At 51.1% G+C, this 13,970-nt stretch overlaps 2 protein-coding genes and 1 non-coding gene across 4 annotated transcripts; all 3 read right to left on the bottom strand.

The window, feature by feature from the left end:
* Positions 1–39: 39 nt before the first annotated feature.
* On the bottom strand, positions 40–652 carry TEX54 (testis expressed 54). Its single transcript, XM_073015378.1, has one exon. The coding sequence runs from the start codon at positions 642–644 to the stop codon at positions 135–137; it is 510 nt and encodes a 169-aa protein (XP_072871479.1). The 5' UTR covers positions 645–652; the 3' UTR covers positions 40–134.
* An 80-nt stretch (positions 653–732) lies between these two features.
* WDR74 (WD repeat domain 74) lies at positions 733–7,694 on the bottom strand. 2 transcript variants are annotated; one of them, XM_073015375.1, is made up of 12 exons: positions 7,542–7,566; positions 7,358–7,464; positions 7,150–7,271; positions 5,197–5,338; positions 3,766–3,841; positions 3,500–3,646; positions 3,235–3,336; positions 2,232–2,332; positions 2,081–2,136; positions 1,600–1,745; positions 1,427–1,483; positions 733–957 (listed from the first exon to the last, which is right to left on the bottom strand). In XM_073015375.1, the coding sequence occupies exons 3-12, from the start codon at positions 7,220–7,222 to the stop codon at positions 778–780; spliced, it is 1,080 nt and encodes a 359-aa protein (XP_072871476.1). In that variant the 5' UTR covers positions 7,223–7,271; positions 7,358–7,464; positions 7,542–7,566; the 3' UTR covers positions 733–777. The 2 variants fall into 2 exon arrangements, with proteins under 2 accessions (XP_072871476.1, XP_007993278.2); XM_007995087.3 differs by lacking the exon at positions 5,197–5,338 and having other exon boundaries at positions 7,542–7,694.
* Positions 7,695–9,344: 1,650 nt separating this feature from the next.
* On the bottom strand, positions 9,345–9,535 carry LOC119624696 (U2 spliceosomal RNA). Its single transcript, XR_005240840.2, has one exon. It is a non-coding gene; the product is annotated as a U2 spliceosomal RNA (small nuclear RNA).
* Positions 9,536–13,970: the final 4,435 nt, after the last annotated feature.

Genomic DNA, 13,970 nt, shown 5'->3' with positions numbered 1-13,970 from the left:
CCCGCCTCCGGGGAGGAGCCTTAAAGAACCAGCCGCCCGGCGGTGTCCGCGCCGGGTTCCCAGAGTGGTGGTGCAGGTACACGTTAGAAATTTTATTCTCTGGAGGTTGGGGCGGACTAAGAGCAGGTCTGGGGTCATTCCTTCTCCGGCTCCTCCTGGCTGCCTTCTCGGATCGGACGCTCCTGCTTCCGAGTCTGATCTGATTGCCTCTTGCTTGACGGCAAGGAGTCCCGACCACTGAACACTGATGACCTCATCTGGTGTGATTGTCTCTTGCTTGACGGCGAGGAGCCCCGACGACTGAACATGGATAGTCGCCGCCACAGCACGGTGATCAGAAGGCTTTCGTTCGACTTATGATTCCGACGGTCCGGGGAGTTCAAGTCGATACCTTCGGCGCCTGAGGCGACGACGAGGCCTCTGAGCTCACCCCTACCCTTGGGAAGCCCCTTCTCACACTCCCTGGGCCCTCTGTGTGTGTCTCTGGTCCCACCTTCCCTGACGTCCTCAGACTCTGCCTCCTTGGACTGCTCATCCGACATCTCAAAGTCCTTGTCTTGGCAGCAGCCCATGGCCCCGCGTGGCCCCGGACTCCCTGCCACCCACGCCAGCCTACCTGCCTCCAGGCCCGGCTTTTGTGACATCAGATATCCCGTCGCCCCAGCTCAGGAAGCCCCCACCCCAAGCTACCCCTCATTCCTTTCTCCCATCACAAAAGGCTCAGGGTCATGGTGGATGTTCAGCTGTTTATTTACAAAGTGGGCAGGCACAGGGGCGTCAAGGGCTGGGGGACCCAGGCCGCTTCTTCTTTCGCCGTCTGGTTTGGAGAGCTCCTTGGGTCTGCTCCAAATCCGAGAGCTTCCGCTTGGCAGCTGCCTCCAAGGATGCCCAAAGTTCGTCTGTCTCTGTGTCTTCTAGGGGCGCCCTGTTGGGTTCTTGAGGCTCTTGGGGCTCATCCTGGTGAGTGGGAAGAAAGTGTAGGAGTCAGGGGGACTGGGCATGGTGGCTCCCACCTGTAATCTCAGCACTTTGGGAGACCAAGGCAGGAGGATTGCTTGAGCCCAGGACTTAGCAACCAGACTGGGCAACATAGGAGACTCCATCTCCACAAAAAGAAGTTAAAAAAAAAAAGAGAAAGTAGTCAGGGGCACAGGGACAAACCTACAGGGAAGGAGACCCTGGCTGAGAAATAATCCCTCTGGGTATCACCACCTTTATTCCCTGCTCCCAGAAAGCAACCCCATCCATGCTCTTGGCAATAACCCTCTCAGGATTTTAACTGTTAATGCCTCTCAGAGAAATTAAGTGACCAGGCAGGTAAACAGACAGTCCCAGGTCTGCATTCCAGCTGCCTCCTTTTCCTCTTCATAGGGAGGTCCTCACATCTATGCCCTTAGCTCCCACATTCCCGGACCCAACTGCTCACCTCCCAGTTGTCCCTGCCTGACAGGAGGAGGCAGTTCAATTGAGACTTGAGATAAACCTGCAAAAGATGAAGAACCTTAAGGAGCCAGGCATGCTGAGACAGAAACATGAAAGGGGACAAAGGAGGCGGAGCCTCCACAAGACCATGAGTTTTAGGTGAGAGAGACGACTTACTTTATGCTCCAGACCCCGTGGATTCTGGATCCTGTGTATCCTCAAGACTCTGTCCAAGCCACAGGAAGCTAGTAGAGGCTTTGAAGGGTGGCACTGCAACCCACGGACACTGCCTGCCAGCCCCTTCAGACAGCCCAGTAGACGCCCTAGAGAAGGGGGGAAGCATCTGTGATAACTGGCTGGCCAGTAACCAACCATTCATTGTTTCCTGTTCCAATCACTTTCCATTTCAACATTTAATCTGCAACAAAACCCTGAGACTGGAGCTTCTACTAATATTTCCATTTCGCAGGTGAGGAAATTATGGCACAGGGAGTTGAAATAGTTTAAGGTCATACAGCTTTTGAGGAAACCAGGATTTGAACCCAGGCAATCTGGCACCTGAATGAGGCCTCACTGGCCCCACTGCACTGCCTTAGAGGGAATCCTTACCCTTCTCTCTGCTCCTTTCTTTCCCCCCAACATACCCGAGTCCACTCACCTTGCCGAAGGTCAATTTCTGCCAGCTGCCCATGAGTGTTTCCCACAATCACTGAGCTGAGGATGAGATCAGAGGCAAGCGGAGTCAGCAGTAACCCCCTGGAGCCGTTCCCAAGCCCCACCCTCCCACCCCTTCCCCTCTAAACACTCACTGGCCTCCTGGAGTGAGGGTCATGGCTGTCAGCGGGTACTCTCCATAGGTGGTCTCTAGGACTGGCCGGCGCTGGGGGGATGCTGGATCATAGACACGAACCTAGAGGAAGGCTGAAGCATCACGAAAGTATCCTCACCCTGCACCTACCCTCTGGCATCTCTGCATCCTCACCCGCTCCCTGCACACTGCTCTCTTATTTACGATCCACTGTCAGAAGCTTTCTCATCTTAGATATATGCCTCTTCTCTGAGCATCAGGGTGTCAGAAGAGCTGCTTAGCAGCATAAATGGACAGAGCTGAGGGGAGAGGTCCCCTAGGTTGGAAGTGTGTGAGCATTCCATCCTCCCATACTCCCATCTAGGGGAAATGGAGGGATGGAAAAGCAAGTCAGTCTAGTAGTCAGTGGGTGCTAAATTTCAAGCAGAGGTTAGCCTGAATGAAGGAGGAAAGAGGATGCCCTCATATATGTTTTGAGCAAAGGCGTATGACCAAGATCAGACTTCAATGTGCAGAAAGCAAAGGAAACAGGACAAACACAGTGACCCAGCCCTACCCGTGTCTCAAGACCTCAAATGAGACAGCCATAAAGATTCCTCATTTGGGCCCTTCATGTAAAGCTGAGGAGCTGAGGCCAGAGATGGGAGGCTCAGGCCTCAGTCCCAAAGCAAATCAGAGAGGCTGCAACAGGACCAGAACCCAGTTCTCTTAACCCTTAGCCCAATGTCCTCTGACACCTGCACCCTATAATTCCCACAGTGAAGGGGATCCACTGTCCTTTCCTCTCTTCCAGGTGGGAGGAAAACAGCACAGTTCAGGAAACTCCACCCTAGAATGCAGCAGAGGACGGTCATGGGCTCAGGGACAGGGTTGGAACAGATGGGGACGCGCTTGCTCCTCCGAGCTCAGAATGGTGAGAAAGGCAGTTGTGCCAAACCGTGGGGGCCATTTCTTCAGAAGGCTGCTTTATCCCAGGAGAAGGTAGGGGTGAGATGACACCTTACCTGGTGGTACCCTGTGCAGGTGACAAGCTTCTGTGATCCTGGGAGAAACTGTATGTCCTGGTCCCAGATGGGAACCCGCAGGTCCAGCCAGTCGTTCCGCACCTGGTGGGGTGGGCAGATGGGGGACAGGGCTGTGGGGGGCTTGATGTGCTCCTCCTTTCAGCCCTCCTTTGCCCTCTAAAGCCCATCTAGTCTCTGACGCATAGTCAGTGGCCACAGCCTCCCTCAACTTCAGGAACAGCTCCTTCACACTCTTGTCACTCACGTTCTTGGCCCTGAACACAGGTTCCTCAGAGCCCTGCAGGTCCCACATCTTCAAAGCATTCTCTTTCCCACCTGTGGCAACCACATGGGGGTGTGCTGGGTCTTGGCGCATCCTACACACCCCAGGGCCCACTCTCAGTTCCAGGAGCTAAAAAGAATGGGAGATAAGAGTTCGTTCTAGAGTTCTTAATCCTCCCTTCCCCAATATGATCATTAGACACCTACCCCAGCCCCCCTCCCCCAACCATCAGGGCAGGGAAGCCTCACTGGGTCAGAGGATGTGTTCTTGTCATTGTCATGCCAGACTCTGAGAATCCCAGAATCCACACACGTGATGAGGGTGCTGCAGAGAAAGGACAGAGTTGGGATGTTTTAAGTGCTTAAACTCCTTGTTCTAATCTTTCTCTCCTTCTCACTACTAGACTTGACTAATGGTTAAAAACAAACAAACAAAAAAGTACAAAAGTATTCCTAGGCCCCAAACTCATATCAACCCGATTCCCTACTAACAGTCCAGTTTAGAAGAAAGCCTCTAGGTCACTGGGCTCTAGGCAGAGCCTGACAGCTTCCAGCTTCCTAATCTGTTAATTCAACTTACTCAACAGCGTGAGGGTTTACCAAGTGAGGAAACAGAAGTGCTGAGAAGCTAATCTGCCACTCAGCTATGTTACAACCGCAGCTGGAAATCAACTCTGTAACATTCCGGAGTGCTGTGCTGTTCACAGCTGTGTCTAGCGCCTGGCCATACTGGTCTATTTGAATCTTGAGTTGCTTACTAGGGCTCAGGATCAGCAGTTCTAAAAGGATTGAAATGGGACTGGTCTGAATTTAGGGTTTGGTCAAAGTCAAACACCAGCTTCTTGTGTTCCTTGCTCTGGGTTTCAGGCACTAAATGTCAGTCTTTTCCTTAAAGTATCTCAAGAAATCCAAGCAAGTCTCTCCCCAGGATCTGCACAGCCGGCGCCTATGTTCTTTCTCATGCCTGCCAACCCTCCCCAGCTGGGTTCAGGCTCTGTATCGACTTGCCTGAGCTGTGACAAAAGTCTCCCAGTTGCTGTCTCCAATCTATCCTCCATACTCCTACAGGCTCCCAGTGCTGACTATGGTACTTCCTATTCAAAAACTGGTAACTCGGCCAGGCACAGTGGCTCGCGCCTGTAATCCCAGCACTTTGGGAGGCCGAGGCAGGCAGATCACCTGAGGTCGGGAGTTCCAGACCAGCTTGGCCAACATATAGTGAAACTCTGTCTCTACTAAAAAATACAAAAATTAGCTGGGTGTGGTGGCACATGCCTGTAGTCCTAGCTACTTGGGAAGCTGAGGCAGGAGAATCGCTTGAACAAGGGAGGTGGAGGTTGCAGTGAGCTGGGATTATGCTACTGCACTTCAGCCTCAGAGACAGAGCAAGATTCCGTCTCTCAGAAAAACAAAAACAAAAAATGAGTAACTCACCAACACCAATAAAAGTGCACATCTCTCAACCTACCACTTAAAGCCCTTTACATTTAATCCCAACCTAATATAGTGTCCATCTTGTATTAAAATGCTTCCTTGGTTGGGTGCAGTGGCTTACACCTGTAATCCCAGCATTTTGGGAGGCTAAGGTGAGCGGATTGCTTGAGGTCAGGAGATGCAGACCAGCCTGGCCAACATGGTGAAACCCTGTCTCTAATAAAAATACAAAAAAAAAAAAAAAACTTAGCTGGGCGTGGTGGCAGATGCCTGTAGTCCCAGCTACTTGGGAGGCTGAGGCAGGAGAATCGCTTGAGCCTGGGAGTTGGAGGTTGCAGTAAGCCGACACCGTGCCACTGCACTCCAGCCTGGGCAACAGGGTGAGACTCTGCATTTAAAAAAAAAAAAAAAAAGGCTTCCTTGTTGTCAACTTCCAAATCAAATGCTATTTATCCTATTTATGTACCCTATAGCATGCCCCCAGTCCTTGGCCTCTCCCAGGCAGTACCCTCTTTCTAGAATACCCTTATCCCCTTCTCCACCAGTCAAAATTCTACCCATCCCTCAAGACCCAGTTCAAACATCCAGTCCCCGCCAGAGGCTTTCCAGACCTCACCTGTCAGAATGACCACCACCAAACCTATGCAGCTTGCTTCACAGCCCTCTTTCGTCGTCTTTGGAAGAAAGCAGGGCCAGTAACGCAACCACTTAGCACCTTCCTAATCTTTGCTTTCAGAGGTACATCACCTTGTTGGATGAGCTCAAGTTGAGCCCAGGAGTTTGAGACCGGCCTGGGCACACAGTGAGACCCTATCTCTACAAAAAACTTAAAAATTTAGCTGGGCGGGGTGGCACCTGCCTGTGGTCCCAGGTACTCAGGAGGCTGAGGTGGGAGGATTGTTCGACCTCGGAAGGCTGAGGCTGTAATGAGCCATGAATGCACCACTGCACTCAAGCCTAGGTGACACAGTGAGGCTCTGTCTGAAAATATATAAATGAATTAAAATGAATGAATGCTTAAAACCTTTTTTTTTTTTTTGAGATGGAGTCTCGCTCTGTCTCCCAGGCTGGAGTGCAGTGGCACGCTCTCCGGCTCACTGCAAGCTCCGCCTCCTGGGTTCACACCATTCTCCTGCCTCAGCCTCCTGAGGAGCTGGGACTACAGGCGCCCGCCACCGCGCCTGGCTCATTTTTTGTATTTTTAGTAGAGACGGGGTTTCACCGTGGTCTCGATCTCATGACCTCGTGATCCGCCCGCCTAAGCCTCCCAAAGTGCTGGGATTACAGGCGTGAGCCACCGCGCTCGGCTCCTTTTTTTTTTTGTTGAGATGAAGTATTGCTCTCTTCCCCAGCCTGGAGTGCATTGGTGCGATCTCTGCTCACTGCAACCTCTGAGGGACGGATTCAAGTGATTCTCCAGCCTCAACCTCCCAAGTAGCTGGGATTACAGGCATGCGCCACCACACCTGGCTAATTTTTTGTATTTTTACAGTAGAGAAGGGGTTTCACCATGTTGGCCAGGTTGGTCTTGAACTCCTGACTTCAAGTGATCCGCCCATCTCGGCCTTCCAAAGTGCTGTGATGACAGGTATGAGCCACCACACCCAGACTTGCTTAAAACTGTTAAATGACACGTGGGTCCAGTGGCTCACGCCTGTCATCCCAGCACTTTGGGCATCCGCGGCAGGTAGATCACCTGAGGTCAGGAGTTCGAGACCAGCCTAGCCAATACAGTGAAACCGTCTCTACTAAAAATACAAAAACTAACTGTGCGCGGTGGCGGGTTCCTGTAATCCCAGCTACTCGGGAGGCTGAGGCAGTTCTCCTAGGCGGAGGTTGCAGTGAGCCGAGATCGCGCCAGTGCACTCCAGCCTGGGCAAGAAGAGCGAAAACTCCGTCTAACACACGCACACAAAACTCAGAGGGTTATAATGGAGTAAGGTGAAAAACCTTACAGGATGCGAACTTTTTGAAAGCAGAAATTTTACCGGCAGCCCCTGTACTTCGCCCGGTGCCTGGAATTCAGTAGGTGTTCAATAAATGTGTTACAGGTATTAACTACGTAAGGCAGAAACTCAGGTCTCTGTCACCTATTGAAAACCGTGTCACTCAGATTGTCTGTCGCCATCATTCCAGTATCCGCAGGGAGCATCAAAGCTCTCTCTTAGGCCCTGAGTTTAGCGAGGGGATTGGTCTTACCCGTCGGTCTGGGCGAGGCCACGGAATATGCCCTCCCCGCCCGGGCAGTGTCTCTGACCCTGGAATATGCCATCCTCGGTGCTGAAGTGCTTCACCGTCCTGTCCGCGCAACCCACAAGGATCTGCGTCAAAGAAGGGGAAGATGGCAAGGAGAGCAAGGCTGCTGTGCCCCAGGCCCCCAGCTCCGGCACGGCCAGCGGCCACTCACCTGGGTCTCGCCGCCCGTGCCCCAACACAGGGCGCTCACTGCCTCCTCGCGCCGCGGCTGTCCTCCGGCCGTGAAGTTCGCCGCCTGTTTTCGCTGAAGGTTTACCCCTGAGAGAGGAGGGCGTCAGTCACACCAGGGACGCGAGTGCACCCCTGCACTTCCCGACGCCCAAGCCTGCCACCACCTTTCAAGATCCCAGTCTCAGTGCCGACCCACACATGGTTCCAGCGCGCGGCAGCAGCAGCCATGACAAAGCCTGGAGGCAGATGGTTCGCACTTCCGGCGCAGCGTGTGCGTCACTGGCGGGCGTCGAGTCCAAGGCAGGGCAGTGCAGTTGCTAGGAGTTTTTTCGTTGTTGTTTGTTTGTTTTTTGAGACGGAGTCTCACTCTGTTGCCCAGGCTGGAGTGCAGCGGCGCGATCTCGGCTCACTGCAAGCTCCGCTTCCCAGGTTCACGCCATTCTCCTGCCTCAGCCTCCCGAGTAGCTTGGAGTACAGGCGCCCGCCACCTCGCCCGGCTAATTTTTTGTATTTTTAGTAGAGACGGGGTTTCACTGTATTAGGCAGGATGGTCTCGATCTCCTGACCTCGTGATCCGCCCGCCTCGGCCTCCCAAAGTGCTGGGATTACAGGCGTGAGCCACCGCGCCCGGCCCAGTTTCTGGGAGTTCAAAGAGCCGAAAGAGTAAAGCTTCCTTGCTTGTTTTGCTTTACGAAAATGAAACCAGGAGGTGCTTGTTTAGGGAGATCGGAAGAGTACATTGATCATTTTGCACTTGGAGTGAAACGCACCTTTCCTGGACTGCGTGGCCGGGTCAAGCTGGCCCTAGTCTCTCTCTGGGCTCCATTATGTAATATGTGTTCTGGACTGTTAGACAAGAAACAACAAACGATTTAAGAAACACTTTAGAACCGATTCAGATCATTAACGATGTGTGGGGCTTCATTCTAGAATATAAGTCACAAAAGAAAGAAAGATGGGAAAAGGAAACCGAAGGATTTTTTGTTTTTTTTTCAGACAGACAGAGCTTTGCTCTGTCGCCCGGGCTGGAATGCAATGGCGCGATCTCCTCTCACCTAAACCTCCGCCTCCCTGGTTCAAGCGATTCTCCTGCCTCAGCCTTCCAAGTAGCTGAGATTACAGCTGGAATTACTAAACCACCACGCCCGGCCTCGTTTACTCTTTAAGAGGCGGATAGCCGGGCGCGGTGGCTCATGCCTGTAATCCCAGTACTTTGGTAGGCTGAGGTGGGCGGATCACGAGGTCAGGAGATCGAGACCACCCTGGCTAACATGGTGAAACCCTATGTCTACTAAAAATACAAAAAATTAGCCGGGCGTGGTGGCGAACGCCTGTAGTCCCAGCTACTCGGGAGGCTGAGGCAGGAGAATGGCGTGACCCCAGGAGGCGGAGTTTGCAGTGAGCCGAAGTTGCGCCCACTGCACTCCAGCCTGGGCGACAGAGCGAGACTCCGTCTCAAAAAAAAAAAAGAAAAGAAAAGAAAAAGGGATTCGAGTGGAGTCACAGTGCATTGTAACCTGGAATTTCCTATAGAGATTCTTCCGCCTTAGTTTCTAGTTAAAACCATGGGGAAAAAAGCGTTAAACACATGATAAAAAGAACTAAGGCCGGGCGCGGTGGCTCATGCCTGTATGTAATCTTTGGGAGGCCGAGGCGGGCGGATCACGAGATCAGATTATATCACGGTGAAGCCCCATCTCTACTAAAAATGTAAAAATTTAGCCGGGCGTGGTGGCACGCACCTTTATTCATAGACTCAACCACTCTGAAGATAGAGACAAATCACTCTAAGTGAGACTGTAGTACAGCACTTCATATAGAACCAGAGTAAGACCCTACCTTACAGAAATAGAAACACACACTTCAACTAAACCAAACATGTATTAATATTAACCAAAACCTACTTCATTTAAGTTATACATTACTACTAAGTCTTACTTTGCACAACCCATTTGTTTCCCCCAGAAAGGGGGTGCACCGTTCCTGGAAGTACTGCAATACCAGGTCGATGCGTGGAGTGGACGGAGCAAGCTCCTTTTCCATCTCCTACTTCCAAAAATCCATTTAATATATTGTCCTCGGATAGAGGACGTATCAGATATTAAACTGATAAGAACAGATACTACACTTGATCTTAGCCAAAAGGCCGAGAAGCGATACCTGTACTGGTGCTGCCTTGGTTGCCTTATCCTTCCTATCTTCTACTCAGTTATGGTAACTGTCTAGGCATTAAATGTTAAATTATTTTCCAATACGTTATAATTCCAAAACGCAGTTTTCATTATTCTTTCTTAATAGTAGTGGCTATATTTTGGAAACAGACCTATTTAAGAGTCCTATACTGCTTCTCCCGCCTGGTCTCTGCTCAGTTTGTTTTGCATAAACCCGCCCCTTCGCTTTTTTAGGATCCTGGGATTGGCCCACATACCAATCGTGATTTCAGTACCCGGGTAGCCTCTTTTTCCCAGATTGTGGCGTTAGTCTCCCAGCCTAGAGGTTTTTGGACTCTCCACGGGGCGGCGGGACAGTGCTGCAGGTGGGGGCGCCCCTCTCTGGGACCTTGCTTGGGAGAAGCCGCGGCGCGGTTTCAAAGCACAAGTTTTGGAGTCCAAAAAAGGAGGTTGGGCTCCCCGTTCTCCTGTTCCTGACTTAATGGTCTGGGGCTTGGTACTTAGGCCCTTGTCTCCTCCCCAGTTAAACGGGGAAATGGTGACACGCACTCTCGGGAGTTTGTGAGAACTGAGGACATAGGGGCGAGGCACGACCTGCACTTTGCATTTGTACTGTCCACCAGCAACCGCCCGGCCCTTCACTGAGAGGGAAAGATGCCCTGAGAAAGCCATTTCGGAGGCTCCTGATCCTCAAACCCGGGATCCCGCGGTGGGAGAAAGGTACTGACGCCTCAGCTCCGATGTCCTCCGACCCACGCACTCCTTAGAGTTACTTTCAGACCGACCAGCAACGCGGTAAGGCAGCCCACTCGGAAGTCCGACCAAGAAACCACAGGGCCTCTCCTCGAAGGCAGAGGCAGGGTCGTTAGAGGACTGGGGTGAAGGAGGAGGAGGAGAGTGTAGGTAAAATTGAAATGGAGCGATGTTTTTTTAATCGATCAAAGCAAACCCGCCAGAATGAAAGAGATTAATATGAGGCCCTCGCTGAGAAGGGACTTAAGGTCTTGCTTTTTTGGAAGCTCTATTAATATAAACGTAGATCGTTCTGTTGGAAACCCTTTAACCCGGGTTGGAAATAGAGGCAGTGTCTTTGCATCAAAGCGTCTTGCATGGCTGAGATCCTCCAGGTAGGAGTCAGGCGTTACATTCTCTGATAAAATGTCAACCAGGGAAGAATAAAGATCTCTGTGACATGAATAAGTTTAAGGAAAAGTGCTGTGCCTTGATATGCATATGTAAACATCTCCATAAACCCTTTTAGTGCATAAAGAGCAGCATTGCGCTAGCAAGTCCCACCTTTTGCCCTAAGGCGGTTTACTCCCATCTTGGTAAACAGAACATACGATCTGGTTTTACATGGAGATTTTCTATTGCCCAGGGAGGGGCAGGAGACAGATGCTTTTCTCTATCTCAACTGCCAAGAGGCCGCCTTTCCTCTCGTACTAGTCCTCCTCAGCACAGACCCTTCATGGGTGTCAGGCTGGGGGACGACCAGGTCTTTCCCTTCCCACGAGGCCATATTTCAGACTACCACATGGGGAGAAACCTTGGACAATACCTAGCTTTCCTAGGCAGAGGTCCCTGCGACCTTTGGCAGTGTACGTGTCCCTGGGTACTTGAGATTAAGAGAATGGTGATGACTTTTCACAAGCATACTGCCTTCAGGCACTTGTTTAACAAAGCACATCCTGCACAGCCCAAAATCTGTTAAACTTTGAGTCACCACAGCACATGTCTCTTGCAAGGACAAGGTTGGGGGTAGGGTCACAGATTAACAGCATCTCAAATACAGAACAAAATGGAGTCTTATGTCTACTTCTTTCTATATAGACACAGTAACAGGCTGATCTCTCTTTCTTTTCCCCACATGAATCATTAGTCCTTTTTTATGTTATCTGCTGTTTCCTCAACCTGGACCTTTCTGCCCATGTCTCCCTATCTTCTCTTACAGGTCTCAGCTCAAGTGGCACCCCTTCAGGGATGCCTTCCCTGATCACTTTTTTTTTTTTTTTTTGAGACAGAGTCTCACTCTGTTGCCCAGGCTGGAGTGCAGTGGCACAATCTCGGCTCACTGTAACCTCTGCCTCCCGGGTTTATGCCATTCTCCTGCCTCAGCCTCCCGAGTAGCTGGGACTACAGGTGCCCGCCACTGTGCCCAGCTAAGTTTTTGTATTTTTTAGTAGAGACGAGATTTCACCGTGTTAGCCAGGATGGTCTGGATTTCCTGACCTCGTGATCCACCCGCCTTGGCCTCCAAAAGTGTTGGGATTACAGGCGTGAGCCACCGCGCCCGGTCAATTTTTGTATTTTTTTCTGAAACAGAGTCTTGCTCTGTCGCCAGGCTGGAGTGCAGTGGTGCGATCTTGGCTCACTGCAACCTCCGTCTCCTGGGTTCAAGCGATTCTCCTGCCTCAACCTCCCTAGTAGCTGGGACTACAGGTGTACGCCACCATGCCCAGCTAATTTTTGTATTTTTAGTAGACATGGGGTTTCACCATGTTGGCCAGGCTGGTCTTGAACTCCTGACCTCAGGTGATCCGCCTACCTCGGCCCCCCAAAGTTCTGGGGTTACAGGCATGAGCCACTACACTCAGCCTTCTGACCACCACCTTTCTTGCTGCATCACGCTTTCTTCTTTGACGGTAAATATTGTAAATCTCAGGGTGTCTGAAATTCAGCATTATTGAGTTTTTGGACTGGACAGTTCATTGTTTGGGGGGTGATGGGGGAGAAGGGCTGTCCTGTGCAGTGCAGGATTTAGCAGCATCCTTGCCCAGTACCCAATAGTTGTCAGTAGTATATACCTCCCCTCTCCAAGTTGTGACAGCCAAAAATGTCTGCAGATGTTGCTAAATGTCCCCTAGTGGGCAAAAAACACCCTTGGTCAAGAACTACTGCACGATTTCAATAATATTCAATTGTTTGTTTGACTGTCTCATGTCTCTCCTGCTTCCTCTAGGATGTAACCAAACAGGAGTCAACAAAAACCACGAGGCCTTGGTTTTTCTGGTGAGCGCATTGCTGCATTTGAGATAGAGGAGCTTGCTGGTGCTGGTGCCATTTACTAGGGTGGGGAGATAGAGTTGAGGGGAGGAGCAGGGGGAAAGCAGGGAATCAAGGAGCTGAATGTCTCATTGTACATTAAGTGGGAGGTTTGTTTGATGTATCTGGAGCTTAGGGAAGAGGTTCCCACTAGAAACATCGTAGTCTGAGTCATTAATGTACAGAAGAAATGTGAGGAGCCAGGCTTCAATCATTCCAGCCTTCTCCGTTTCTGCATTTTGTCCTACTCTCATTTCTGTTTTTGCTTTTGAGACGGAGTTTCTCTCTTGTTGCCCAGGCTGGAGTACAATGGTGTGATCTCAGCTTATCGCAACCTCCGCCTCCTGGGTTCAAGTGATTCTCCTGCCTCAGCCTCAACTGGGATTACAGGCGTGTGCCACCACGCCCGGCTAATTTTGTATTTTTAGTAGAGACAGGGTTTCTCCATGTTGGTCAGGCTGGTCTTGAACTCCTGGCCTTAGGTGATCCGCCTGTCTCAGCCTCCCAAAGTGCTGGGATTACAGGCGCGAGGCACTGCGCACAGCCTTTTTTTTTTTGAGATACAGTCTTGCTGTGTCGCCTCGGCTGGAGTGCAGTGGCGCGATCTCAGCTCACTGCAACCTCCGCTGCCTCCCAGGTTCAAGAGATTCTCCTGCTTCAGCCTTCTGAGTAGCTGGGACTACAGGCGCACGCTGCCACACCCAGCTAATTTTAGTAGAGATGGGGTTTCACCATGTTGGCCAGGCTGGTCTTGAACTTGTGACCTCAGGTAATCCACCCACCTTGGCCTCTCAAAGTGCTGGGATTACAGGTGTGAACCACTGCGCCTGGCCAGTCCCCACCTGACTTCTCTGTGGCTTTAACAAAAGATTCAACTGTGGGCAGCGGGGAGACTTCCCTCAGTTCTGAAGTCAGTACCGTGCAGGTGCCTACTGCTCGCATTGCTTTTCTGTTTCTGCTCTGCTGATCCTCCATCTCTAAATTCTGGTGCTCCCCTAGGGTCCTTGGGTGGTCTTCTCAGAACTGACCCTTCCATTCTTGTGGTTGTAGTGATTGTGATGACAACTCTCAAGTCTATGTGGCTACCATTTAATGAGCAAAAAATGTGTGTTGTTTCAGCTGAGTTGCCGTTCTTATAATTCTGACTGGAGAAATCCTAAAATTTACAAACAAAAATTAAAAGCAGGGCCTGGTGCGGTGGCTCACACCTGTAATCCCAGCACTTTGGAAGGGCGATGTGGGCGAATCATCTGAGGTCAGGAGTTCGAGACTAGCCTGGCCAACATATAGTAAAACCCCATGTCTATTAAAAATACAAAAATTATCTAGGTGTAGTGGCACATGCCTGTAGTCCCAGCTACTTGGGAAGCTGAGGCAGGA

Source organism: Chlorocebus sabaeus, chromosome 1 (genome assembly GCF_047675955.1).
Source record: "Chlorocebus sabaeus isolate Y175 chromosome 1, mChlSab1.0.hap1, whole genome shotgun sequence".
Classification (NCBI taxonomy): Eukaryota; Metazoa; Chordata; class Mammalia; order Primates; family Cercopithecidae; genus Chlorocebus; species Chlorocebus sabaeus.
The sequence above is the reverse complement of the archived record's forward strand: the minus strand, read 5'-3'. Positions and strand labels throughout refer to the sequence as shown.